At 36.8% G+C, this 25,834-nt stretch overlaps 1 protein-coding gene across 1 annotated transcript in view; it reads left to right on the plus strand.

Moving 5' to 3' along the window:
* The window catches only part of GRID1 (glutamate ionotropic receptor delta type subunit 1), a 672,081-nt gene that overhangs the window by 544,867 nt on the left and 101,380 nt on the right, over window positions 1–25,834 (plus strand). Inside the window, exons 8-11 of the mRNA XM_006915454.1 lie at window positions 5,272–5,373; window positions 6,803–7,000; window positions 10,162–10,486; window positions 11,653–11,791. Of these exons, the coding sequence (XP_006915516.1) occupies window positions 5,272–5,373; window positions 6,803–7,000; window positions 10,162–10,486; window positions 11,653–11,791 (764 nt within the window). The remainder of the gene's footprint in view (window positions 1–5,271; window positions 5,374–6,802; window positions 7,001–10,161; window positions 10,487–11,652; window positions 11,792–25,834) is intronic.

A 25,834-nucleotide genomic window follows, 5' to 3' on the forward strand; every position in this document is an offset into this window, starting at 1 on the left:
TTCCTGTTTCCACTGCTCTCTCTAGACAAGATTACCATCAAAGTATTGTTCACTTGGTTGTGAAATGTGGCGACAAAGGTTACTGATCTTTTTTGTCTTGGTAGGTATAGTTAAATATGCGATTTGGGATTAAGCAAACCAACCTTTTTTTCTTACCTCCCTCCTCAGGAATTAGCAAGGCTCTCTATATATGAAATTGGTCATATTCTTTCTTGGGGCTGTAAAGCAGTTGGATTGCATTCCTTCTCCTTTCCTCCCAAGAAAAGAGAACAGCACTTTAAGACACCTGTACAATTAGATTACAAACCACAAAGTGCAATCTCCCACAGGAGGCCTGTCCCATTTAGGGTTAATAGTCCTCTATTTATTAAGGACAGGGCCACAAAGTTTCAAATTTCCATATCTCACAACTCAAACACTAACATGGATAACACTCCAATTGACTCAGGAAATATATTTGCCTGAGACCAGTGCTTTATGAAATTTATTCTCCAATTGGATGATCTCTTAACAGTGTTTGTCATAATCAGATTTTGAAACCATATATCTCCTTTCAAGTGATGATTCTGCTGTAACCTCTGGCTCCATGCACACTTCTGGTCTGGGTAATGCAGATCTTGGCAATGAATGAAAACCACAGCTGTCTTATCAAATAGTAGCAGTTCTTGTTTTGTTTAACGGTGCTGGAAATTAGTTTTTCAGGCACTGATCTTGACAGGTCAGCTATCAAAAGTGGGTGTCTGTGGCCATAAATTCATCGATCCCATAAACAAAATTCTGTCTGCAAAAGAGCAGACGCACTTATATACAAATGAAATGGTCTGCAGCTGTATGACTAAGTGTCAGAACGTCTTTGGGTAAAGGTTTTTCTGGCTCCCTGTTTATCAAGGCTATCAGCCTCATTTGGCTTTTATTGACTGAAACATTTTCTTTGGCGTTTTGAACCGGGAGAAGCAGGCACCCTCAGGAAGGAGGGAGGTTTCAGCCTCTCCTACTCTTAGTTGGCTACAAGCTTGGAAATCCATTTAAAGGCTTTATTTTATTTTTAAAAAAATCCACTGGAGTCTTTGTTTGGACTGTGTCTTTTTCTGTTTTTATATATATCAGATACTCAGAGGGATGACGTTGCTCAGAAATAACAAAGGTTTACCGCTCTGGTCTTAAGATTTGGGCAAGAGCACAAAGCTTTATGGAAATAGGGGGATTCACTCAGCCTGGGGCACTTGGCTTCAGGCTGATGTGAGGGAACAATAAACTCCTGCTCAACTGGAAAGATCCCGGATTCTCGAACATCGTTGCGTTTGATGTGTTTGAAGGCAGAATTTTGGTTTTGCCTGAAGTATTTTTTCTTTCTTTGTCAGAGTACAGAATGCCTGAAGGCCAGGGAGAGATAAATCAGTATTAAAAAACAAAAAACAAAAACAAAGCAAAACAACAACAACAAACATAAAAAACTTTAAGCCCTAAGTATTTTCAGACAAAAATATAGGAATAATAACAGGCTTGGAGGAATTTTTTTTTTTTCTTCTCACGAAGTTCCACTTTGATTTAAATGGCCTTACATTAGGATTGTCTGAATAGCAACTGATATGATTTGGTGCTATCCCTCTTCCTTTATAAAAAAAGAATGCCTGTCTTCATGGAGCTGGGCAGTGGCCACTTCCCTGTCTCCAAACCCACAGGCTCATGGGCCTTACATCATCTTGGAGAAGTCTTAGAATGTGAGGTGCTGTGCTTAGATGAACTTGCAATGTGCCTCTTTTAGATGGGCACTCCTGAGCCACAGCTCCTTGCACCCAAATGACTGACTCTCTCATATTGGCTTTGACATGCCAACAGATAATTCGACTCTGTTTTTTTTCCCATTCAGTCCTCAATCATACATGTGCATGTGACAGAATTTTCTTAATTGCCTCTGCTAGTTATTTTTATCGAAAGCTTATTCTCCTTTCTGTAAAAGTAATGAAAAACATGTTAAAAACATAAAAGAGCATAAAGAGGTAATAATGATTATTCATAATTCTACCACCTAGATATATTTACATATTACATTTTAACATATCTCCTCCCATTTTTACCACCACCTTCTCTAAAAAACATGTTTGTTGTACACACAGTTTTATATTCTGATTTTTTACTCTGTGATTATTAAGTTATTTTATAACAGATGATTTCCTTTGATCAGTCCCTCAACATGATAGACAGAGAAGGTTTTTTTATTCTATTTTATAGATAAGAAAATGAAATTTCCGTGAAGTTAAATTTATTCAACAAATATTTATTGACTGGCTTCTGTGTTTCAAGCACTGTGCTATAAAATATGCTGTCTGAGGACCTTTGGTTAAGTAAGTGGTGGAAACACACAACTAATACATAAGTCTACCAACTCATAAAAATATGCTAATTCCATACTTCCAAGTTCCCAAATCTATAACAGTTATAGTAACTTGATCTTTGAGAGAATATGGCTTTTAAGGCAAGGCTGCTAACCCTGAGATGAGAATAAGCAAGGCAAGATCTAGTTCAAAAGCCTGAGACTCTAGACAGTTTATGAAGACAGGATTTAGATCCCAGGGGACAGGGTGAGAAACCCAGATTGCACAGCTGGATCAGACTTAGGGCCACGATGGAATACACTAGAGATCATTTCCACTACAGTTTTGCATAAATGGTGGCAATTGGGTCAAGCATTTCATTAGCTGTGAGGAGTGTATCATACTAATATAACAATAAGGGAAACTGAGTATGGGGTATCTGCACAACTTTTACAAATTTCCTGTAAATTGACAACTTTTCTAAAGTGAAAATATTTTAAAGAATGAGTAAGAGTTTGTGAGACTCAGCTGAAGAGAAATGGCATTCTAGGCAAAGGAAACAAATACGAAGAGTCAGGAGGGAACATGATGTGCATGAGAAAGGTTAGGGATTTGCAGAGGGATGGAGTGTGCTGTAGTTACATAAGCTGAAGTGAAGCTGAGAGTCAGGGTTAGGCTTGGATTAGGAAGGTCTTTAGGCCAAGTTTAAAAGTGTTAGGATTTATTCTGTAGGAAATGAGAAATCATTAGAACAATATAATTAACGCATTTCATTTTGAGTTTAATTTTTATAAAGGTACCTATCAGCACATTGGAGAAGGGCTTATAAAGGTACCTATCAGCACATTGGAGGTTGGGGTAATTAGATCAATGGAATGGTAATTAGATCAAGCAGCTGGGATGAAGTCAGGCCCTTCTCGGGTTTTAGCTGAGCTCCCGGAAGGGGTCTGCTTCTCAGTGCCTGTCCATGCCATCCTATGCTTATCCACTGCCTGGACAAGGGCAGCATCTTTGTCCCAAATACACAGCAGAGTTTCCCTGAGTCCACGTCAAAGGGTCCAAAGAATGCAGGGAACCAATACCTTGACTTCTTTGGCTGAGTTTCTACTTTTCCTTTCAACCAGCATTTTAATCCAGATGCAGGAGTTGATTCTGGGTCCCAGTGCTATTTCTTGAAACCCAGTGGAGAAATAGCCATGATATTTCCTTCTCACTCTACTAGTTCCCAGAGTGTGGTGTTTTTGATGTTCTTGAACAAAACATTGGGTAGATCTTAACTATGCTCTTCCCTACAGTGTTTCTAAAATTAGTTAGGGGTGATTGGGGTTGCTCCTCAGAGTACATGGCCATGCTCCTAGCTAAATGATTTATTTATCACTGCCAGACATCCTATTATTTAGGAAAAAAGTTAGTTGGTATCATGTTCAAAGTGATGGCAGGGGTTTCCAGGTTCTGATGTTCCTGTGCTAGGCCTCAAAGTTGTAGTATCTTCCAGGTGGAATGGTCTTACAAATTCTGAAACTGTGGCTTCAGAGTCAAGACTCGGTATACAGACCCTGCCACAGATATCAAGACTATGAGAAATGCTGGGAGAATAGAAATATCTTTAAGTGGCACTTTTCCACAGAAGAATGGTTCTTCTCATCTTGTGGGTTTTTCCTTGACTAAGAGTAGATGCTGTCTGTGGCAGTCTGATTCTTTAACCGCTTGCTACTTAAATGGTGGTCTATGGATTAATGGCAGTATCACCTGAGAACTTGTTAGACAGGAATAATCTCAGGCCATGGAATCAGAAAGTATACACAAAGTCCTTGGGTGATTTTTGTGTCTGTCCCAGTTTGAGGATAACTACATTAATATATAGTATGGTTCACAATCTTAGCTGTGCTTAAGAATTATCTGGGGAGCTAAAAATATCTATATCCTGTCTACTACAGATCAATTAAAGCTGAATCCCTGGAGGTGACACCTGACCTTCAGAATGTTTTAAAAGTCCTCTTAAGAGATTCTAATATACAAGCAAGTTCAAGGCCCAGTAGCCTGGAAGAGCAGGGGTCATCAACCAGGAACATGGAGAAGCATTAACTTTCTATATGCCAAATTGCTGAGATCCTGATTAAGTTGGCTTGAGATGAGTGCCAGTATCTGTATTTTTTTTTTTTACATCTCACCAATTAACAGTTGAAAAACATTGATGAGACAAAGGTTTCATCATTGCTACTCAGACAATGCAGGGATGCAGGGAGGGGAAGCAGTCCCAAGAAGACCTATGCCTCCTGTTGTTTCTGAGCCAGGATGGGGTCCCTTCGACCACCTTAGGTTGAAATACATCAGACTGTTGGACAGACCCTGCAGGCTTAGGAGGATATGGCAGACCCAGAGAACATGTATTCTTGACCTCTACATGCATATCAGGGAAGATTATGATGTTTGCACTATAGCGAAGACAGGCAGTGAGCTCTTTCTTGGGCACCAGGGTGTAGGACAAGCTGTACACTTGGGTCTTTGTTTCTTGCTTCACTGCTGAACATCATCCTGTGCTGATGGTGGCAATGGCTGAACTCAAGAGCCCTCTGGCCTGGGCAAGCCAAAGGAGTAATTAAAGAAAGAGGACACTTTGTGGGAGACACAGTGATGTGGCTTCAGTGAATGGACAGAATAAAATTGGACATAAACGTTCATTCCAGAAATAAGTTCTTACAAATTTGTTTCATTTTACGGATGTGACAAGTCCTCAAGATCTATATGAGATGATGGAGGAAGTGAGGAAGTACAACTCTCTTTTTGTCACACTTTTATTCTTTCTAAGGTTTTAAGATAGCTCTGGGTCTCTGGGAAACTTAGAGGTATGCTGTCTGCCTATTTGCCTGATTCAGGATCTCAGTTTAGGAAGAAAATTCCTAAGGTATACACAGGTACTTGTTATGTCACTTATACTCTTTTTTTTCCTTTGCAGCTGGCGACATGGGACTCTGAGAAGGGCCTGAATGGCAGCCTGCAAGAGAGGCCCATGGGCAGCCGCCTCCAAGGACTGACTCTCAAAGTGGTGACTGTCTTGGTAGGATCATGGGCATTTTGGGGAGGTTCGTTCTTCAGGCTTTTAGGTCAGAGGCTTTTCTCTGTTTGATTTAATGCTGCTTTTGGAGAGAAGGGTATCTTGAGTAGTGGCTTGAGTTTTTATAAGTTCTCTCACTCAGATAATTTTGTAAATAATGAAGGAAGAGTAAAATTGAGATTCTGCCCCAGGGCCTCTGAGGCCTTCTGTGGGAGGTCACTGGGTTAGAGAAGGACCTCTAATCCAGATCTACTGTTGAGCTCCAGAGTAGACATAACTGCTTTTCTAGTTCTTGCAGGTAAACAGAATCTTGACCTACTGATGATCCTTAGGAGATCTTTGCCGGTAGCCAAAAAGATGTTGGGAAGTGGACATTCTTCCAGTACCCCAAATTACTGATAGGCCCATGTGACACAAAGTTCATAATGAAGGCCATTTTTAGATGCAGTTTTTCTGCACAGTTGTCCTGGAATCATAGACTCTTACATCTTCAAGAGACCTTGAAAACATCTTTCTTTCAATTTCTTTCTTCACCCTTTTAGAATTATAGGAGACATTTTAGATTTACCTCTTATTAGCTGGTTAGACATGTTCTTCTCTGTTCCAGCAGGCACTACCGTTTCACCTCTAGAAGCCTTTGGCAGCAGTGTTCTGTTATTCCCCACATGCACACCATGAATGAGGATTATATTCTGTTCCCCTCTCCCTGAAAATTAATGAGATACATTCTCTGGGGCTGTTTAAAAGGTCCCTTTTCTGGTTTCACAGGATTGTGGTGGGGAAGTGTGAGGTGTTTTCCAGATGGCCACATGCCCTACAGGAACACATGTGACATAGCACAAAATACGAGACTGTGAGCATGACATAGCTTTGGAGTTGGAACTTGGGATTTAATCTTATCCTTTGACCTATGATATGGTATTGGCCCATTAATCAGCATCCAATTTTTAGTACAGCCTGATAGATGCAATACTTCTCTTAATCTGACATCAAAGAACTTTATTGTCATTTATTATCTTGGATGAGAAATATCCACATTTCTTATGTGGGTCCTGAAGAATTATGGCATTTCCTAAGGACAGAGTCCTGAATGTCACAAATAGAGGAATGAAAATAAACAATGTTATTCTGGGAGACAGAGTTCTGGGCAGAGCCTGGGATAACATAACATAGGACAAGTAACTCTCCGTTCTTCCACTGACATGCTGGTTGGAAGGATCTTTCTGTACACTGTAGCCTGAGTGTTCATAAACTGCTTTAAGAAAGGGTGACGATGTTTAGAGTCCAGGCCTAAATTGAGTAAATACATGCACATGTTCACAAACATTCTAAAGTTAAATCCATCAGATTAATCTCTCTAACAATACCCTGGAAAGATATATGCTAATGAATTTGTTATTTAATTGAAGAACGTTCATTCTGTTGTCCTCAGGAAGAGCCTTTTGTGATGGTGGCTGAGAACATCCTTGGACAACCCAAGCGCTACAAAGGGTTCTCTATCGATGTCCTGGATGCACTGGCCAAGGCTCTGGGCTTCAAATATGAGATTTACCAGGCCCCTGACGGCAGGTATGGTCACCAGCTCCATAACACCTCCTGGAACGGGATGATCGGGGAGCTCATCAGCAAGGTAAGTCCCAAAAGCCAGTCCACAGGGAGAGCCACTCTAGTCTGGCTCTGGGGGGATATCTAAATTTGGCCCATTATGTAGTCGGAACCTTGGGACTAGATAAATAGACTGTAGTTACCACTCTCCACACACTAAAGCTTTTCTTTCTCAACACCTCTCCATACCCATTTCTGCTCTTCTATTTTCTCATTCCCTGGCACTCTATGTTTTCCTTCTGTACCTTATACTCTTATTCCTTTGAAGTCTATGCACTGTGCACCCTCTGTAATATACCTTTCATGAAACCCACCACCACATTTGGGCTGAAATAGGAACCTATTCCTTGCTGGAGCAGGGGATACTGGTGAGTGCTTACTTTGCTCTCCTCTCATGACCCACTGTGGTGTGTTTGTGTGTGTGTGTGTATGTGTGTGTGCATGTATCTGCATCACCATGTGTAGTTGATATTGTGTTCCTCAGCTCTTCATACTAATTTCAAATCATTACCCTTCCTTCCTCCTTTAGAACCTGAATCTTCACTGAGATTCATGATATGAGGCCAATTTGCTGTGTCCCAATTCTTGCCCCTGTCATCCCATGACCTCACAACCATTTACGATGGTAGCATCTGACTCAAGCCCTCCTTCTCCAGGGTTGCTGTTGTCAGCAAACTTGATGTTCTGATGCCTATGGAAGACTCTGGGATCCTAGTCTTTGACCCACTCACCTCCAGTGATCTTTGCTTTTTCTCCACCCCAGTACCTGCATCCATGCATCATGTTAGCATCTTATTTGTTGCTGTCATTCTCCCATTCCATGACTACAACCTATTGTCCTTCTGGGTCTTTTGGGCCTTTGCTTCTAAAACACAGGTCCTTTGCTTTATAAATCCATAAAGGTAGACAAGAGGCCCACAGCTCTCCAATTTCTACCAGGCTTTAAAAAAACTATCATAGTATAATTTATGTACTATAAAATTCACCCATTTTAGATATATGGTTCAGTGATTTTTAGAAAATCTAGTGAGTTGTGTAACCATCTCCATAATCTAGTTTTAGAATACTTCCATCACCCCAATGAGATCTCTCATATGCATTTACAGTTAATCCTATTCTCAACTGAAGCCCTAGACAACCGTCAATCTACTTTCTATCTCTACAGATTTGCTTTTTTGAACATTCAGTATAAAAAGAGTCATATAATATGTGGGCTTTGTGTCTGGCCCTTTCCATTTAGCATATGGATTTGTAATTCATCTTCCTCTAAAGTTTCAGTGCTCTTCAGATGCTACACTTTTCCCTGACTGGTGTGCCCTTCATGATTGACCAAACAAACCCCTGTGATTCCCTTCATCCCTTGTGATTTTCCGTGTTTTTGATTTCTTGTTGCATCCAAACACTGACTTGATTCTATTATCTATCCTCTGACTCTGACATTCAGGTGGATGCATACAATTAGAGAAGAAAATCACAAATATGTCCAGATGGATGTAGGAACAATGTCTGACTCCAACTTCAGCTGGGCCTTCATGACAGCCTGAGGTCCTTGACTTGTCTTTGTTTACCTTTCTCCTCAAGCAACGTAATAACCTTCTATCCTCAATTAAAAAAAAAAAAAGATTATGGTCTTATATTATGGAAAGATATGGAGACTTCTGAAATTGAAATTTACTTCAATTTCCTGTAAAATTCACATCTGCAGATATGGGCCCTGACCCCCAGTTCAGAGGAGGGAGTGTTTTTCTTCTTGTTACAGGTCACCCCTCCACCTGTGTTGATTCCCTTGTGCCTCCTCTGGACCTGGCTTCATATAGTTTTCTCCATCCTGTATTGTAAACCTACCCTGCTCCACTAGTCCTTAAGTGTGCTCCAAATTCTCTAAATCCTAAAAAACAAACAAAAACAAAAACAAAATCCCCCCCCTCCAAAAAAAAAAAAACCTGGATCCCGGGTTTATTCTAAAAGAGGCAAAGGCAAAAGCCAGAGATGCAAATGTGACAAGTGTAACAGAGCACTAACATCATCACCTACAATATTTTTTCTCTTCGTTCTAGAAACTTTGTTAGATTTCAGTTTATGACATCAGTATATTTTCCTCTCTAGCGCACATATTAAACCTAATAAAATCTTTCTATGTATGTTTCTCTAATTTTAATATATAAGTTGGATCCATTGTCATAATTGGTCATTCTAAACTAAACCTAATTCTGAAGATGTCTCCTATTTCAATGCCCAAGAGCCAAGAACCAGATGACCACTGTACGTTTTAGTGCTCTTGTGGTTGAAGTAGATACTCTAGGCCCATGATTGCCTGTCATCATTCATCTAGGTATAAGGATCCTGACCTCTACTGGTTTGGGCAGCTTTATCTCAGTCTAGTTCTATCTTAATGAGGATCATTGATTATTTTTAAAATTAAGCCCATCTTAGAAAGCAAAAATCCTGGGTGGTACTTTTAAAGTTGCAGTACAGTCTGCCCATAGAGTCCCTCACAACATGGCATTACTACACGAAGAATCAACCCTGAGTTAAGGGAGGTGGAAGATCAAAAGAAGTAGAGAAACCCTTTTTTCTTGGTGGATATTATTCTCTGACATAGAGTCTGCATATAAAACAATCAAGTACTGAAACATTAATGAGATCCAAGGTAGTTATATAACTCACCGTACAATTTCTAAAGAGAAATGTCAGTGTATGCTAATGGAGTTTAAACAGCTTGACAGAAAAATGGAGTCTCTTTGGCCATAAAGTATAGGAAGGATACAGATAAGCCTAGAAAAAGATAGTCAAGACTTCTTGGTGTGTGTTGTGGTGAGGGGGGGAGGGTAAGAGAGAAATACCAGCATAAGAAAGGAGATTGCTAAAGTTTGATAGGAGAAACAATAAGAAGGTGAAGAAATGCTACAATGTATGTGGGAAATGCTACAAATTATAGACTTCTTTTCTCCAGAAAAGAGTTCCAGAAGTTCTTCGGGTTTAGGAGAGAAATTTGCAAGGTGATGAGGTAATAACAGACAACTTAGTGTTGGATTTTCCTTACAATATTCAGGGTTACAGGGTTTCAACTCTCAAATCTATTTCCTATGAACAGAACAACTCAAAGGCGAGAGCAGACCTTGACCCAGGACGGAACCCAGCAGTTCACTGAAAACTGTCATCTGATGAGATAGTTTTGTTTTTCAGAGAGCAGACTTGGCCATCTCAGCCATTACCATCACCCCGGAGAGGGAGAGCGTTGTGGACTTCAGCAAGCGGTACATGGACTATTCAGTGGGGATCTTAATCAAGAAGCCCGAGGAGAAAATCAGCATCTTCTCTCTTTTTGCTCCATTTGATTTTGCGGTCTGGGCCTGCATTGCAGCAGCCATCCCTGTGGTAGGTGTGCTGATATTTGTGTTGAACCGGATACAGGCTGTGAGGGCTCAGAACGCTGCCCAGCCCCGACCATCCACGTCTGCCACCTTGCACAGTGCCATCTGGATTGTCTATGGAGCCTTTGTACAGCAAGGTACCTTCCTGGTTTCTTGATGTTGGAATAGCCCCAGGGGCCTGGAAGACCTTAGCCATTGGCCAAGTTCTTAGATACATGTTGCCAAAGTCATTTTAAATGCGATTTTATTTAATCTCCAGGATAGTACTAGTATTATGCTGCACCCAATTTCTCTGAGGAACATCAGATAAAAATTAAATGAAACGATAACAAAGAACTTCAAATCCTGATTCTCCACTTTAGATAAAATTAACTTTGTAGTTCTGCTTTGCACTTTCCTCCCTTCCCACATTAGATTGATTGCTATGCAGATGGAGTTGTCAAGTGAAACTGAATCTTACTTAAATTTGAAGTCTTAATTGGGAAAAAAAATCGCAATTGTTTTGCAATCTTCTAAGCACTACTCCAGCCATTATTGAGATACAAAATCTCCTATTTCTGAGAAGTCTGGATAGTGTATGGAGAGTTACAGGATTGTGCAGTTTTGACTAGAAATAACAAATTGAAAGTTCCTAATATGAGTCTTGACCCAGTTTACACCATGGCAAACATGTGTCACCTGTTTGCGAGGTTACATAAGAATAGTCAGTGAGAAGCTTTTTTCTGCTACCATATAAGGGACCAAGGAAAAAAAATTGACCCCAAAGTGGCAGCTTCTGATTAAAAGTCACATGCAATGATTTCTGAAAATCCTAGGAAAAAAGTCATCTAGTGAGGGCTGAATATTAATAAAAATGATACAGTACATCTTATTTCTGAGGTTTAAAAGAAAGCTAGGGAACCCTCCAGGTAAGAGGTAATTCTATATTTATAAAATTCCTGAGACTACTCTATGTGAATCTGAAATTGTAAAGGGTCCTTACATCAACCAAATTGCAGCCCTGGAAGTTCTCAACACAGTGAAGTATTCTTCTAACTGGAAGATTTTGATATTCAGAATTTTATTTTGGCATTTTAACAAACATCACATCAGTTAAAGATCAGTCCTGGCTTTCCGTATTTTGTGGCCCTCCATTCCTTTCCAAGATTGGTGATCTTGTCACAGTCCCCTGTAATAAGCTGATAGTCATATCTCTGCTCCTCAACCCATCACTAGTGGAGGTTACCTATGCCTGGAGCATTTCCATGGGGATGGGAGTGAGAGCGAAAGCCCAGGCCCAATCTACTTTGCCTGCCTCCCGTAGGTGGTGAATCCTCAGTGAACTCCATGGCCATGCGTATCGTGATGGGCAGCTGGTGGCTTTTCACCCTCATCGTGTGCTCCTCTTACACCGCCAATCTTGCTGCCTTCCTCACAGTATCCAGGATGGACAACCCCATAAGGTAAGACAGTTCCTTCTTCCAGAACTGGAACCATTCAGCTCCGAGAGGCTATACAGAGAGGATGCAAACTTGCCTGGGACAGCCTGGTGTTGTGGAAGCAGAGATAGACTTAGATCCTAGATCTACAGTTTGATGATCATAATCTTTAATGCATGAAGAGCTTTACTACTGTTGTATTTTATTTCATGCACAATTAAGTAAATGTATAAATTCATTAAATAATATTTCTCTGAACATTTAAATGCTTAGACAAATCAAAACATTAAAAATTAACAAATTAAATATCTTCAGACATTTAAACATTGATTACAAACTTAATCAAAACTTTCTAAACATTCAATTAAAATTAATTAAAACCACAAGTCTAATATAATTTTCAAAACTTTAAACACCTTAAAATTATTTTTAAGAACATGCCAATTATCATAATGATTATTCACTTATATTTATAAAATTATAAAAATATTGAAACCAATGACTAAAATGTTTTTTTTACCAAATTATTTAAAAAATGACATAAAAGAATTAGTTGAACACAGTGAAATAACTTGGAAATGCTTTGTTTTATGATCAGATTTCCACACACTGTGTAAATTACCAAAGAACTTGGACAAAGTGAATGTATGGTATACACGTGATTGCTGAAGTGACTAAAGGCATACATGTATTATACACTTTCTTGAGTACATAGGTTTCAGTATCGTTTCTTGCTTGATTCCTGGTTATGGCTTTCTGTGTTTCTGCTTTTAGTAATTTCTCCTTTAATTCATCATACTCACTATCATCATATTGATTCTTTTGATCCACAGCACTAATCAAGTCATCCATTCTCAACCAGGTTCTATGGTTCCCAATTGCCACTTAAAAGAGTTCAGACTCCTTGACTTAGATTCAAAATTTAGTATGATATTCTCTAGAATTTTTTTAGTTGACTTTCTTATTGAGGAAATTACAAATTTATGTGTGGTTGTAAGAAATAATGTAGAGGGAGGAGAAAAAATGGCGTAAATGTTAGAGGATCTGTTCTTCCTTCTGGTGACCAAATCAAAGTTGTGATGGAAACAAGGAGCACCAGCAAAGAAGAATCACTTGGGATCTAGATGAACAAACCATACAACTAGGGAGAAATCCAAGAAAGCACCCTGCAATGGCAGAAGGTAGGACAGGGCGAGGTCACGGGGCTGCTAGGTCTCCAGTGGCTGAGTGAGACAGAGGTTGCAGCAGCAGCAGCAGCAGCAGCATAAGCCTCTTAAAGGGGCCACGTCCACAGCGGATTTTCACGGTGACGAACCTGCTCATTCTGAGCACCAACGCCCAGTTGGCTGCACACAGGGGGCATGAGGGACTTACAAGGAGATATTGTCAGAGTGAGGGTCAAGGCTTGGTACAGAAGTGCTGGCAGTATCCATTGTTCCCTGTAGAGCCCTCCCCACTCCCAGTGCGCAGACACAGTGCCACCATACCCCTGTCATCATCAAACTGGATAATAGAGGTCGCTTCGCCCAGAAGATTCCCTGAAACCCCGCCTCCCTCAACCCAGGCCCCACCCAAGCCACATCCAGGTATATCCTCAGCGAGTCAGATGCGCCTTGCTAAGCAGCACCTACATTCACACTGGAGGCAGCTGGCCTTGGTTTCTGGTGTGGCCTTTTGAGGCAACTGTAAGCACAGCATCTGGGGATTGCTGAATCTTGACAGGTGGCCCCAGAGGGGTAGAGGCTTGGGCTAAATTTGGCCTGCAGCTGAACCCCTCTCAGGACTGTGCCACTGGACACCTACTTCACAAACCCACACTAATAAGGCTGGGAGACTTAGGAGCTTTGCTTAGTATATAGAAACAGACACGGAAAGACAGCCAAAATGGGAAGACAAAGAAGCAGAAATCATATGAGAGAACAGAGCAGAGATCCAGATATAATGGAGTCAAGTAATCTAACAGATGCAGAGTTCAAAACATTGGTTATAAAGATGCTCAATGAACTTTTGGGAAATGTAGAAAACTACAACAAAGAGATAAAAATGGAGATGGAGATTATAAGAGGGAACCAGTCTGAAATGGAGAACACATTATCTGAGATGAGAAGTATATTAAATGGAATAAACAAAGTGAATAAAGAAGAGGATCACATACCCTATCTAGAGGACAGGAAAGACAATCAGGACACTCAAACAGAATGGCAAGAAAAAAGAGGCCAAGACTATAAAAATGATTTAAGGAGGATATAGGATACTATTAAGGCTCCAAATATTCATCTGATCGGTGTAAGTGAAGAAAATCAAGATGTTGAACAGCTGTTTGAAGAAATAATGATGGAAAACTTCCCTACCCTGGTGAAGGAAATGGACATAAAATCTCAGGAAGCTCAGAGGATTCCAAAAATCAGGGATTTAAAGAGGCCCACATCAAGACACACCATAATTAAAATGCCAAAGGTTAAATACAAAGAAACAATTTAAAGCACCAAGAAAAAAATAAATAATTACATATAAGGAAACACCCATACGACTGACAGCTAATTTCTCAAGAGATACTATGCGGGACAGAAGATCTTGGCAAAAAATATTCAAAAGAATGAAGACCCAGGATATACAACCAAGAATAATTTATTCAGCAAAACTATCATTTAGAGTTGAAGGACAGATAAAGTGCTTCCCAGACAAAAATAAACTAAAGGAATTTATCACCACCAAGCTAGATTTACAGGAAATGTTGGAGGGACTTCTTTAAGAAAAGAAAAACCATGTATCAAAAACAGGAATAAAGAATGGTAACAACTACATTCCTATGAATAAGTACCTTAAATAGAAAAGAATTAAGTGCTCCAACCAAGGGATGGAGTGGCTAAAAGAATAAGAAAACAAGACCCCTACATATGAAAAGGAGGGGAATGGAAAAAGATATTGCTGTGATGAACCTAGAAGGTATTTAAGTCAGACCGAGGAGAGAAACACTATATGATTTCACTTATAGGTGGAATTTAAGGAATAAAAAGAACAAACTAATCAAAAACAGACTCACAAATATAGTGGACAGTTTGGTGACGTACAGAGGGGAGGAGGGTTTGGGGGCTGGGAGAATGGGGTGAAAGGTTAAAGAAATACAAATTAGTAGATGACAGATGGTCATGGGAATGGGAAGCATGGTATAAGGAATGCAATTAGCATTAATACATTGGCTAGGTGGAGGGTCAGGGGAGGGAAGGAGCAATTGGGGGGATCATTTTACTAACTATATAGATGTCTAACCAATGTACTGTATACTTGAAACTAATTAAAATTTTTGAAAAATAAAAATAAATAAATAAATAAGAAAGAATGTAGAGAGATCTCATAATATCCTTAACCAGATTCCATCAATGGTAACATTTTGTGAAATATCAGAACCAGGGTATTGACATTAATACTATTGATTCTGTTCCGATTTCTCCTCTTGTACCTTGTACTTATTTCTCTCTGTGTGTGGGTGTACCTGCAAACATACATTTGGTTCTCTACAGTCTAATTACACATATAGATTTGTGTAACTGTCAGCACAGTAAAGATATAAACAATTATATCCCTATGAGGATCCCCTGTGTGGCCCTTTTATAACCACACTCACCTCCTTCACAGTTCTTCCCCTCCAATCCTATTCTTAACCCTGAAAACCACTAGCATATTCTCTATTTAAATTTTTTTGTCATTTCAAATATGTTATATAAATAAAATTGTACCTCTTGGAATTGGCTTTTCAGTTAGCATAATTATCTAGAGACTCATCAGAATGTTATTTATATTAATAGTTCATTGCTTTTTGTTGCTCAGTATTATGTGATGTACCATAGTTTCTTTCAGCCATCGAAGGACATCTGGGTTATTTACAGTTTTTGGCAATTATTAATAAAGCCACTGTGAACATTTGTGTATACGTTTTTGTGTGAACATATGTTTTTATTTGTATCCAGGAATGCAATCTCTGTTTTGTGTGGTAATTGCATGTTGAGTTTTATAAGAAACTATCAAACTGCTTTCCAGGTTTACTGTACTATTTCACATTATTGCCAGTGATGTAGGAATGATTCAGTTTCTTTTACATTTTTGCCAGACTTCAGTGTTATCATTACTTTTTATTTTACCGTTCTAATGGTATGGAGTGATATCTCATGTGGTTTTAATTTGTATTTCCCTAATAACCAATTATGTTGAACACCTTTTCATGTGCTTACTGCTATCTCTATATCCTTTTTGGTGAAATATATATTTATGTATTTTGCCCATTTTCTAACTGAATTGTTTATTACTGTTGAGTTTTGAAAATTTTTTATATACTTTAAATACTAGTTCTTTGCCAAATATGTGCTTTGCAAATATTCCTCTCAACACACTCTGTAGTTTGCATTTTCAACATCTTAAAAGGGTGTTTAACAGAGAAAGATTTGAATTCTTATGAGGTCTAATTTACAAATTTATTCTTTTGTGGATCATGATTTTGGTGTCAAGCCTAACTCTTTGTGTAGCCCTATACATTGAAGATTATCTCCTGTTTTTATGTTTTTTTCCCCTAAAACTTTTGTAGTTTTACATTTTACAATTTTGAGTTAATTTTTGTATAAGGTATGAGGTTTAGGTTGAATTCTATTTTTTTTTTTTTATTTGTCTGTGGATGCTCAATTGATACAGTGCCATTTATTTAAAAGGCGGTTTTTCCTTTATTTAGTTGCTTTTGCAATTTGTCAGAAATCAGTTGGGCATATTTATGCGGGTATATTTCTGAGTTCTCTATTCAGTTTCATTGATGTGCCTACGTCTTTGCCAATACCACACTGTCCTGATTACTGTAGCTACAAAGTAAGTATTAATATTGGGCAGAGTAAGTCCTTCCATTTTATTTTTCTTTGTTAAAGTTATTTTAATTATTCTAGGGCCTGCACCTTTTCATATAAATTTTGAAATAAATTTGGCTACATCTATAAAAAACTTTTCTAGATAGATTTTGATAGGAATTGCATTAATTATAGCTGTAATTGCATTAAACCAATAGCTAATAACTTGGTAGGAATATCATGAATGGCAGAGTAATATTCCATTGTGTGGAATATTATCACATTTTCCTTATTCACTCATCTATTGAATTTGGTTGTTTCCATATCTTGGCCGCTGTGAACAATGCTACAATGAACATTGGGTTGCGTATATCTTTACAAAGAAATGTTTTCAAATTTTGGGGGTAAATACTCAGAAGAAGCATTACTGGGTCATGTGGTAATTCTATTCTTAATATTTTGAAGAACCTTTGTAGTGTTTTCCATAGTGACTGAGAAAAGATGAAATACTGCCATTTGTGACAACATGAATGGATCTTGAGATTATTATGGTAAGCGAGATAAGTCAGACAGAAAAAGTCAAGAACCATATGATTTCACTTATATGTGGAATACAAAACTGAAAGGAACAAACAAACGAGACAAATTAACAAAAACTCATACACACAGACAACAGTTTAGGTTACCAGAGGGAAAGGGGGTGGGAAGGAGGTAGATAAGGGTAGAGGGAGTCAAATATATGGTGATGGAAGGAGATTTGACTTTGGATGGTGAACTCAGTGCAATATACAGATGATCTATTATTGAACTGTACACTTGAAACCTATATAATTTTATTAACCAATGTCACCCAAATCAATTTAATAAAAATAAAAATAAATAGATATCATGAGTGGATATTGAATTTTATCAAATGCATTTTTTGCATTATTGACATGATCATATGATTTTTCTTCTTTAACTATCAATATGGTCAGTTGCACTGATAATTTTTCAAATGTTGTATATCTTGAATAAATCTCACTTATTCAAGGTTTATGATTCTTTTCATATTTTGTTGGATTTGGCTGATATTCTAAATTCATTAGTAATATTGATTCGTACTTTTATTTCTTGGATTGTTTTTGGTTGGTTTTGATATCAGAATAACAACTGGATTCAAAATAATTTAAGAAGTCTTCCCTCATCTTCTGTTTTCTGGAATATATTATGTAAAATTGGTGTTAATTTGTCTTTAAAATAATTTTAAACATTTAGAATAATTCTCCAGGGAAACCATCTAAGTGTGGAGATATCGTATTTTTGGAGCTTTTAAATATGAATTAATCGTTCATATCTATAGGACAATTCGTATTTTCTATTGTATCTTCAAGTCTAGTTGGTTTGTAGTGTTCGTTTTTTCCATTTACTTTCTGATCTTCTGTCTAGTTGTTTTGTCTTTTATTGAAAGTGAGATATTGAAATCCCCAATTATTTTGTAGAACTGATTCTTTCTCCCTTCAATTTTATCAATTTTGCTTCATATATATTGGGTCTCTCTCTATATATGTTTATATTTGTAATTGTTGTATATTCTTATTGAATGACTCTTTATCATTATATAATATCTTTCTTTGTCTCACAAAAATTTTGCCTTAAAGCCTAATTTGTCTGATATTTGTATAGCTACTTCAGTTCTCTTTCGATTATTGTTTACACAGAATATTTTTTTCCATCCTTTACCCTTAGTCTATTTGTCTTTGAATCTAAAGTGAGTCACTTCCCCACAACATATAGTTGGATTACACCTTTTTTTAAATCTGTTTTACCAGTCTCTACATTTTAATTGGAGACTTTAATAAATTTGTATTTAATGTAATTAGTGATAAGGAAAACTCACTTATGCCATTTTGCTATTTGTTTTCTATATGTCATACATCTTTTTTGTATGTTATTTTCTCTTTTTCTGTTAGATATTTTGCATGCCATTTTAATTCCCTTGTTATTTCTTTTACTATATACTTTTTGAGTTATAATCCTAGTTATTGCCCTTAGACATTACAATTAACATCTTGGTTTATAAGAATCTAGTTTGGATTAATACCAACTTTATTTTAAAAGTATACAAAAAAAAATTTCTTCCTATATCATTCTGTTGCACTTCACCCCTGCCTCCAACAACTCCTTTCTGAAGCTGTCTGATCCCTTTCTTTTTAGGAGGTAATTACTTTTTTCCTCCAATTTATTCGGTGGAGAGTCTTCTATATTTAGTTTTTAAATTGTTATTTCTGTTGCTTTTTACTCATTCAATAAACTTTACAATTTGTTTAAAAACAACTTTAGATAATAAAATATATTATTAAAATATCTATTGTTTTTAACTTTTATCTTTTAAATTGTGGTATAATATACATACCATACATTATATCATTTAAATCATTTTTAAATATAAATTTTAGTGTTATTAAGTATATTCACATTGTTCTAGAATACTTCATTTTGCCAAACTGAAAATCTATAGAATACTCACCATTTCCTGCTACCTCAGACTCTGGAAACCACTATTCTACTTCATGTCTCTATGACTATGTAGGGACCGCATATAAGTGAAATAGTACAGTTTTTGTCCTTTTCTGACTTCCTTATTTTACTTAGCATATCTTCAAGGTTCATATGTGTTGGAGTATGTGTCAGAGTTTCCTTCCTTTTTAAAGCTGAATAACATTTCTTTGTATATATAGACCACATTTTTTAATCCATTCAGCAGTCAAGAAACACTTGGGTTGCTTCCATCTTTTGGCTATTATTTAATAATGCTGCTACGCACATGTATACAAATATCTGTTCAAGTTTCTGCTTTCAGTACTTTTGGGTATATACTCAGAAGCTGAATTGCTGAATTATATGGTAGTCCTCTGTTTAATATTTTTGAGGAACTACCTTACCATATTCCACAGCAGCTGCACCATCTCACATTCCCATCAGCAAAACACAAGGATTCCATTTTCTCCATATCCCTGCCAACACTTGTTTTCTGTTTTGTTTTGTTTTGTTTTTATAATATCTGTCCTAATGAGTATGAAGTGGTATTTCATTTTGGTTTGATTTTCATTTCCCTTATGATTAATGATGTTGAGCATCTTTTCATGTATTTATTGGTCATTTGCTTACCTTCTTTAGAGAAATATATATTAAAGTACTTTGCCCATTTTTAGTTTTGCTTTTTGTTGTTGTTATTGAGTTGCATGAATTTTTAAAAATTATTCTGGATATTAAATTCTTATCAGATATATGATCTCCAAATATTTTCTTTCATTTCATAGATTGCTTTTCATTCTGTTGATAGTGTCCTTGGACACAGAAAAGTTTTTAATTTTGATGAAGTTTAAATTATCTATTTTTTTGGTTGCCATTGCTTTTGTTGTCAAATCTTAGAAACTGCCAAATCCAATGTCATGAAATGTTTCCTACATATTTTTCTGAGTATTTTATAGTTTTAAGTTTTAGGTTTAGGTCTTTCATCTATTTTGAGTTAATTTTTGTACATGGTATTAAGTAAACTTATTATTAATTTTAATAATAAGTTTATCCAATTTCTCCAAAAGCATCCATTAAAAAACTATCATTTCCTCATTGAATTGTCTTGGCACCCTTGTTGACAATATTTGGCCAAATATGGGATAGTATTTTTGGCTACTGTACTCTTTTTCATTGATTTGTATGTCTATCTTCATGCCAATACCACACTTTTGATTACTGTGGCTTCATAATACATTTTTTTAAAATTTAAAATATTTTTCAATTACAGTTGAAATTCAATGTTATATATGTTTCAGGTATACAGCCTAGTGGTTAGACATTTATCCAACTTACAAACTGATCCCTCTGATAAGTCTTGCACCTACCTGGTGCCATATTTTATTATAATATTATCAACTACACTCCCTAAGCTATACTTTACATCCCTGTGGCTATTTTGTAACTGCCAATTTGTACTTCTTAATCTCTTTACCTTTATCATACCGCCTCTTTCTCTCTTCCCATCTGCCAATCATTAGTTTGTCATCTGTATCTATATATTTGTTTCTATTTTGTTTGTTCATTTATTTTGTTTTTAAGATTCTATAGTGAATCTTAAAAGTGAAATCATATGGTATTCATCTTTCTTTGGATAACTTACTTCACTTAACATAATACTCTCTAGGTCTACCCATGTCACAAATGGTAAGATTTCATTCTTTTTTTATGACTGAGTAATATTCTATTATGTGTGTATCACATATTTTTTATTCATTCATCTTTTGATTGGAGCATTTAATCAATTTATATTGATTATTGATAGATGTGTGGTTATTGCCATTTTATTTTTTGATTTTTTTATAGTTATTCTTTTTCTTTTTTATTCTCTTGCTCTCTTGTATTTTGATGATTTTCTGCAGTGTTGTATTTAGGTTCTTTTCTCATTATTTCTTGTATATCTCCTATAGATTCTTGGTTTATGGTTACCATGTACTTCATATATACCAAGCTATGTTTATAGCAGTCTATTATAAGTTGATTGTTGCTTAAGTTTGAACACGTTCTAAAATCATACCATTTTTACTTCCCCCTTCATATTTATGTTTTTATCATTATTTTTTACTTCTTTTCTGCATGTGTTTTTGTGTGTATTGCTTAATTTACTATTGTAATTATACACAACCTTCCTATTTAACCTTTTAACCTTTTATCAACTTTAGTGTTTGTTGATTCACAGCTAGCTTTTATTAAGTGTTGCCTTTGTCAGTGAGAATTTTTTCTGTGATATTTTCTTATTCATATTTTTTATTTTTTCTTCTTAAAGACTCTTTAATATTTCTTGTAATACTGGTTTGGTGGTGATGAAATTCTTTAGATTTTTCTTGTCTGAGAGGCTCTTTATCTTTTTTTTTATTCTAAGTGATAGTCTTACTGGATAGAGTAATATTGATGTAGATCCTTGCTTTTCATTGCTTTGAATATTTCATGACAATTTCTTCTGGCCTCCAGAGTTTCTGTTGAGAAATCAGCTGAAAATCTTATGAGAGCTCCCTTGTAGGTAACTACCTGCTTTCCTTTAGACACTTATACGATTCTTTCTTTGTCTTTAAACTTTGACATTTTAATAATGATGTGTCTTGGTATGGACCTCTTTGGGTTCATCTTATTTGAGACTCTCTGTGCTTTCTGGACTTTACCATGTTAGAGAAGTTTTCAATAATAACTTCTTCAAATAGATTTTCAATCCCTTACTTTCTCTCTTCTCTGTTGGAACCCTTATGATATGAATTTTAGCATACTTGGGGTTGTACCAGAGGTCCCTTAAATTCTCCTCATTAAAAAAAAAATGTTATTCTCTTTTTGCTGTTCCACCTGGGTGTTTTCTGCTACCTTGTCTTCCAAATCACTGATTTGATTCCGTGCTTCATCTAATCTGCTCTTGATTCCATTTAATGTATTATTTATTTCAGTAACTGTAGCCTTCATTTCTGACAGTTTCTTTTTCATTTTTCCTATCTTCATTTTTATGTTTCCTATCTCTTTGCTGAAGTTCTCACTGAGATCATTGAGCATTCTTATAACCAGTATTATGATCTCTGTATTTGGTAGATTGCTTGCTTCCATATCATTTTGTTCTTTTTCTGGAGTTTTTTCCTGTTCTTTCATTTGAGACATGTTTTTTTATCTCCCCATTTTGGCTCCCTCTCTGTGTTTGTTTCTATGTATTAGGTAGATCTGCTACATCTCCCTGTCTTGGCAGAATGGCCTTATGTAGTAAGTGTCTTATGGGGACCAATGGCAGCAGTCTCCTTGATCACCTGAGCTGGGTGCTCCAAGGGTGTCCCTTGTATTGGTTGTGTGCTCTCCTGTTGTAGATGAGCCTTGATTACCACTGGCAGTGGGTGGGATGGACCCCCAGGCTGACTAGTTGTGAGGGTTGCCCACAACCACAGCAAATGCATAGCTGTGTCAGGGCTGACCCTACAGAGTGAGCATTGCTCCAGAAAGACTCTGGTGCCTACTGGGACCACTCTTTTGATGCAAAATTTCTAGAGATCATTGGGTTGTGTTCTTTTGTGGTCTGAAGCCAGCTACAGGGTGTGTTAGTAGTGGGGCCTCTTAGGAGGGTTCTGGTCACCACTGCCTGTGCCCAGCCTTGGGCCACCTAGTAAGAGCTAAAGTTTGAGCTGTGGTTGGTAGCTGCTTGTGCTGGGTCTGGACATACATGGGAGAGGCCCCACTGGGTCCTGAGGCCAGCTGCCACAGTGCTAGGCCTAGGGCTGCTCAGCAAGAGACATGGGACATGTTGAAGTGAGCCACCCCCTCTGAGAGGTTTTAGGAAAGTCTACAGCATGGGCTGAGGGTGACTGTTAATGAGTCAGAGCCACTGAAAGAGCCTCTGGTGGTGTAAAAGTTGAGTGGGGCTGGGTTTCAGGGATTCACCAAGGTGGGGCAACTAGGTAGTGCAGATTCAGAGTTGGTGCCTCACTGTGCCTGCAGTCTGTTGAGGGAGGGCTCAACACAGGAAAAATGGCAGCTTTCCCTTCAGCACTTGCCCTGAAGCTACATAATTCAGTTTCTCTCCGTAAGTCTCTTGTGCCTTTCGAGCAAAATATGTGAACAGAAACTTACCAAAGAAGATATACACATGACAAATGAGAATATGAAAAGATGCACAACATTATATGACACTTAGCAATTAAAAAATAAAATAGAAATAAGATACTACTATACACCTATTAAAATAGTCACAATATTGAATAGCAAAATGTAAACCAGCAAAACATTAACACCATCAAATGCTAATGAGAATGTGGAGTAACAAGAATGCCCTGGCACTGGAGCCTAGGCTTGGGATCCTGGTGTGGGGCTGGGACCCCTTGCTTCTCAGGGGGTGATCTTTGTAGCCAGGATATCCCTCTGATTTTCAACTGCTACACGTAGGTGTGGGACCAGCCCATTTGCCATTTATGCCCCTCCTACCAGTCTCTATGTGGCTTCCTTTCATATCCTTAGTTATAGGAGTTCTGTTCAGCTCATCTTCAGATGGTATCCAGGTTGATTGTTCTATAATTTAGTTGTAATTTTGATGTGAGAATGAGAGGAGGAATAACTATTCCACTATCTTGATCTGAATGTCATTTATTTGTTTTTTCTTTTCTTGCCCTTGACTGAAAAGACATATCCAAAAAGATATTGCTAAGATGTCAAAGAGTTTACTGAATATGATTTCTGTTAGGAATTTAATAGTTTTAGGTCTTACATTTAAGTCTTTAATCCATTTTGAGGTTTTTGTTTTTGTTTTTGTTTTTTGTTTTGTATATAATGTAAGAAAGTGGTCCAATTTCTTTTTCTTTCTTTCTTTCTTTCTTTTTTTTTTTTTTTGCATATGTTTGTTCAGTTTTCCCAGCACCACTATTGAAGAGACTGTCTTTACTCTATTGTGTCTCCTTGCCTCCTTTATCATAGATTAATTGACCATATAAGTGGAGATTTATTTTTTGGGCTCTCTATTGTATTCCATTGATCTATGTATCTGTTTTTGTGTCAGTACCATATTAAATAGTTTGAAATTAGGGAGCGTGATACTACCTAGTTTGTTCTTTTTCAAGGTTTCTTTGGCTCTTCAGGGACCTTTTGGTTCCATATAAATTTTAGGATTAGTTGTTCTAGTTCTGAGAAGAATGCCATTGGTTTTTTAATAGGGATTGCTTTGAATCTATAAATTGCTTTAGGTAATAAGGGTATTTTTATAATACTAATTTTTCTAATCTCTGAGCATGGTATATTCTTCCATTTATTTGTATCTGCTTCAATTTCTTTCTTCTATGTCATTTACTTTTCAGAGTACAGGTCTTTCACCTCTTTGGTTAAATTTATTCCTAGGTATTTTATTGTTTTTGATGCAAGTATAAGTGGGATTATTCTTTTAATTTTTCCTTCTGATTGTTCATTATTGGTGTATATGAATGCAATAGATTTCTATATATTGATTTTGTATCCTGCATCTTTACTGAATTCAGTTTTTTGGTTGAGTCTTTGGGATTTTTCTATATACAAACTCATTGGTCTTCTTTAGGGTTATCTATATCTGGTACTATGTCATCTGCAAATAGTGAAAATTTTACTTCTCCCTTTCTGATTTAAATGCCTTTTCTTTTTCTTTTGCATGTCTGGTTGTTGCGGCTAGAACTTCCAGTACTATGTTGAATGTAAGTGGTGATAGTGGCCATCCTGTATTGTCCCTGATCTTAGAGGAAATGCTTTTGGATTTCATTACTGAGTATGGTATTAGCTGTAGGTTTGACATAGCCTTTCTTATGTTGAGGTATGTTCCTTCTCTCACAATTTTTTTGTGAGTCTTTATCATAAAATAATGTTGAATTTTGTCAGATGCTTTTTCTGCATCTATTGAAATAATCATAGAATTTTTATCCTTAATTTTGTTAATGCAATGTATCTTATTGATTGATTTATGGGTGTTGAACCATCCTTACATCCCTGGGAGAAATCCCACTGGTCATGGTATATAGACCTTTTAATATATTGTTGAATCCAGTTTGCTAACATTCTGTTGAGAATTTTTGCATAAATGTTCATTAAGACTATTGATCTGTAATTTTCTTTTTTTTTTTTTTGTAATGTCTACTTTTGCTATCAGGGAAATGCTGGCTTTGTAGAATGAGTTTGAAATCACACCTTTTCAATTTTTTTGAAAGTGGCTTTTTGTGTGAGTGCTCACACATACATTTTCAGGGCAAAGTCTAGATGACCTTGGGTTTGTTGATGACTCCCTAGATATGACACCAAAAGAAAAACCAGTAATGAATTGATAAGTTGGACTTCATTAAAATTAAAAACTTTTGTGACAAAGACACTGATAAGAAATTGAGAAGACAGTCACAAATTGGGATAAAATATTATATTTGTAAAATACATATCAGATAAAGGATTAATATTCAAAATATAGAAAGAACTCTTAAAAATGAACAGTAATAAAACAAACCACCCATTATAAAAGAGCAAAATATGTGAACAGAAACTTACCAAAGAAGATATACACATGACAAATGAGAATATGAAAAGATGCACAACATTATATGACACTTAGCAATTAAAAAATATAAGTCTCTTGTGCCTTTCGAGCTGCTGTTCCTTTGCTGGAGCTTAAAGTGAGTGTTTGTAAGTAAATCAGTCTGTGTGTGGATGCCTGTGTTTTCATCAGTCCTCCATCGCACCTGGT

The sequence above is a fragment of the Pteropus alecto genome, unplaced genomic scaffold (assembly GCF_000325575.1).
Source record: "Pteropus alecto unplaced genomic scaffold, ASM32557v1 scaffold155, whole genome shotgun sequence".
Lineage (NCBI taxonomy): Eukaryota > Metazoa > Chordata > Mammalia > Chiroptera > Pteropodidae > Pteropus > Pteropus alecto.